Source organism: Cyprinodon variegatus, unplaced genomic scaffold, assembly GCF_000732505.1.
Source record: "Cyprinodon variegatus isolate N-32 unplaced genomic scaffold, C_variegatus-1.0 Scaffold1525, whole genome shotgun sequence".
NCBI lineage: Eukaryota > Metazoa > Chordata > Actinopteri > Cyprinodontiformes > Cyprinodontidae > Cyprinodon > Cyprinodon variegatus.
Genome location: NW_015151978.1, coordinates 103,171 through 106,298, shown reverse-complemented (window position 1 = coordinate 106,298; position 3,128 = coordinate 103,171). Strand labels below are relative to the sequence as shown.

Genomic DNA, 3,128 nt, shown 5'->3' with positions numbered 1-3,128 from the left:
TATTTACATGTTTAAGCCAGAATGATTTGACATTTAAATATGATTTCCCTACGACTTTAAAAAAACAATCCACTGGACTTTGTTTCCAAGTTTGAAGACATTTCGCTTCCCAATTGAAATCTCATTTTATGAAATTTTGAATTGAAAAAGCTTCCTGGATGGGAAGTGAAACGTCTTCAAACTTGTAGGCAAAGTCCAGTCGGTTGTTTTTTAACTTTTTTGGAATGTCTATGACCTGGATGACTGGGAATCTTCCCCAGCAGACTGCCTCGTAACCATCTGATGTGATCAGACCCACTGGTGTAGATGAGTACAACAAAAACAGGTTGAGGTTTGATTGTGCGACTGATAGGTCAGGTTTAACCGAAAGGGACGTCATACTTTTTGTTTCCTTCACATCATTTACTTGTCAGCTACAAACCGACCAACAGGTATCTAGGCAACCAGAAAATACAATATTACAGAGACGTGTTACTGATTACCTTTAGGACTGATTTCAGAGGCACAGGGTGGTCTAAGGCAGCAGGTAAATGTTCTGTGTCATAATGAATAATACAAAAATCCTGGTGTACTTTGAGCATTCAGAAAATGAAGAAATTGAATTCATATCTGTTAAATGCTTAAATCAAATTTAGTAAAGTTAAACGGCAAACAAGTCACAGTGTGCAGGGCGAGAGGCATTGAATAAAATCTAAATAAATAACATTTAATAATAATAAAATGTTGAATTGTTTCTTCAACTTTATTACTGAATTATCAAAAAAGTTAAGATACCAGTATTTTTTTTCTTCTGGGTCTAACGATTACATAATTAAAATGTCACAAGGATACACAACAAAGCTCCTCAACCAGACAGCAAATTCTGGAAAGCTGAGAAAGTGTAGAGAATAAAGAATTAGACCAACCAGAGAGCTAACCTGCTGCTCAGACACGGCGCCCAGGTGGCGAACAGGAAGACCTTAGAACATTAATTTATATATAAAGGCAGCTCCTGTTCTGTAAGGTGATAGTGGAACCGACTTTATAAGGAAAGGGATGATTGTTTTTAACAAAAGAGTGTTAGAAAATTCGTTCTTAAATGCCATTTTTATAACTTTAAAACTATTAATCTTTTTGTTTCTGCCAAACTGTGAAAAACATCCTTAATTCATTCTTTATCTTGTAAAACTTTTTCTTTCTGACAGACAGGTATTTGATTTAAAAGAGAAGGAAGTTCCTGTTATTATAAATATTGAATTTTTTAAAAGTATTTCCTCTAACAGATTAAATCCTGTGATGCTTCTATTATGGTTAAGTTACTTCCTCACACTGACAGTCTAATCGTTAAATGTTTTTTTGTTTATAAATGCTGTTTTTGGTTGAAACATGGACGCTCAGATATTTAGGGGGTGACTTCTGTTCCAGTATTTTTTGCAAGAATCTGTAAAATGCAATTTAAAAATAAATACAATTTGTAAAACTCAACCTGAGTAACAGAGATTTAAGTAAAAATAAAAATGGAAAAAGGGGGAAAAAAATGAAAATGTATACAAAAAATGTATAAGATTTGAAATAAATTTAAAATACATTTGAATAAAACAAAGCTTCTCTCTAAACCTTTTTTGAAATGTTTTTAAAGTTTCATTTCTATGTTTGATTTAAAATGATCATTTACACTGTTTGCAACAATAATGGAACAAAGTTGGTCTTTCTTTAAAATCCCCCGTTTCCATATTCAATGAGTTGATCTTTCCACCTGCTCTACACTCAGACTCCTGCGTATTGAAGCTGTATGTTTGCATGACAGATGTTTGCAGACTGACCTGTTCTTGTTTTAAACCCTGCAGGTGTGAATGAGTGACGTGGTGCCTCCCACAGCTCTTAGTGAAGTCCAGCTCCGCTTCCTTTGTCACGATGACATAGACAACGTCAAACTGCTCTGTGGTGACTGGTTCCCCATCGAGTAAGCTTTCAACCCTTTTTGCATGTTTAGGGTTTGGTCATTTCATTTTTTTTTTTTTTATTTTGAACTTTATTGATCTCACATTGGAGAAATTTACCTCTGTATTTAACCCATCCCCTTGGGGAGCAGTGGGCTGCCATCGTGGGGCCCCCGGGGAGCAGTGTGTGGTTAAGGGTCTTGCTCAGGGACCCAGAACTCACAAACTCATGATTCAATTCAGTTTATTTACATAGCGCCAATTCACAATATGTCATTAGCTTCTCTTAATTGACTTCCTGTTAAATCAAGAATAGAATTTAAAATCCTCCTTCTCACATATAAAGCCTTAAATGGCCAAGCTCCATCTGCTTGGGGAGGGCAGAGTCTGCAAACAGACTCTGCCCTCCCCACAGCATGCTGCTGCCACCTCCATGGTGGGGTCATGTGCAGATGTTAGCCCCTGCCTTTACTTTAGGGTAGCATATATTCAGTTTCTTCTAATTATTAATTATGCAATTTTTTTTTGATTGGGAAAACAGACATTTATGGTTTTACTTTGTCCTAAAGCTGGGCTAAAATTTCTTTTTTATTATTTGTTTTCCAACTATGTGCATTTTTGTCCCCAAAGTGGGAGGGCAGAGATGGTTTTAGAGTCTTTGTAATGTTTAATGATATGTATGGAGGTTCAAAGTATATTATGTAATAAATAAATGTCCTATGATATTAGTAGATAATAATATCTAATATAAAAGACCTAATACTTGATTTAATCAATTAATATCCCGTTAAGTTGTAAAAGTGAACAAATAATGTTACAATCGATAAACAATGAAAAACACAGTTCAAATGATAATCAAATGTTGATTTTCAATATAAATATAATTACTTCATACTTTTTATTTATCGATAATACAGTGATTGTGTGTATTTCTAGTGGGTCTGCTGCGGGTATCTTTGGCTTCACAGCCGGAGATGTTCTGATCCCTGTTTGTCTCCAGGTATCCAGACTCATGGTATCAAGACATCACCTCCAACAAGAAATTCTTCTCCCTCGCTGCCACCTTCAGAGGAAGCATCGTGGGGATGATCGTGGCCGAGATCAAGAGCCGGACCAAAGTACACAAGGAGGTCAGTCTGCAGTGCAGCACGAATGAAGACGTGAACAGGTGTGGCTGGTGTGAAAAGGTCTGGTGGAAGTGAACAGGTG

The 3,128-nt window shown here is 36.2% G+C and overlaps 1 protein-coding gene across 1 annotated transcript in view; it reads left to right on the top strand.

Moving 5' to 3' along the window:
* Positions 1–3,128, top strand: part of naa60 (N(alpha)-acetyltransferase 60, NatF catalytic subunit) — a 17,588-nt gene that overhangs the window by 1,899 nt on the left and 12,561 nt on the right. Inside the window, exons 2-3 of the mRNA XM_015403594.1 lie at positions 1,827–1,942; positions 2,920–3,049. Of these exons, the coding sequence (XP_015259080.1) occupies positions 1,833–1,942; positions 2,920–3,049 (240 nt within the window). The 5' untranslated portion in view covers positions 1,827–1,832. The remainder of the gene's footprint in view (positions 1–1,826; positions 1,943–2,919; positions 3,050–3,128) is intronic.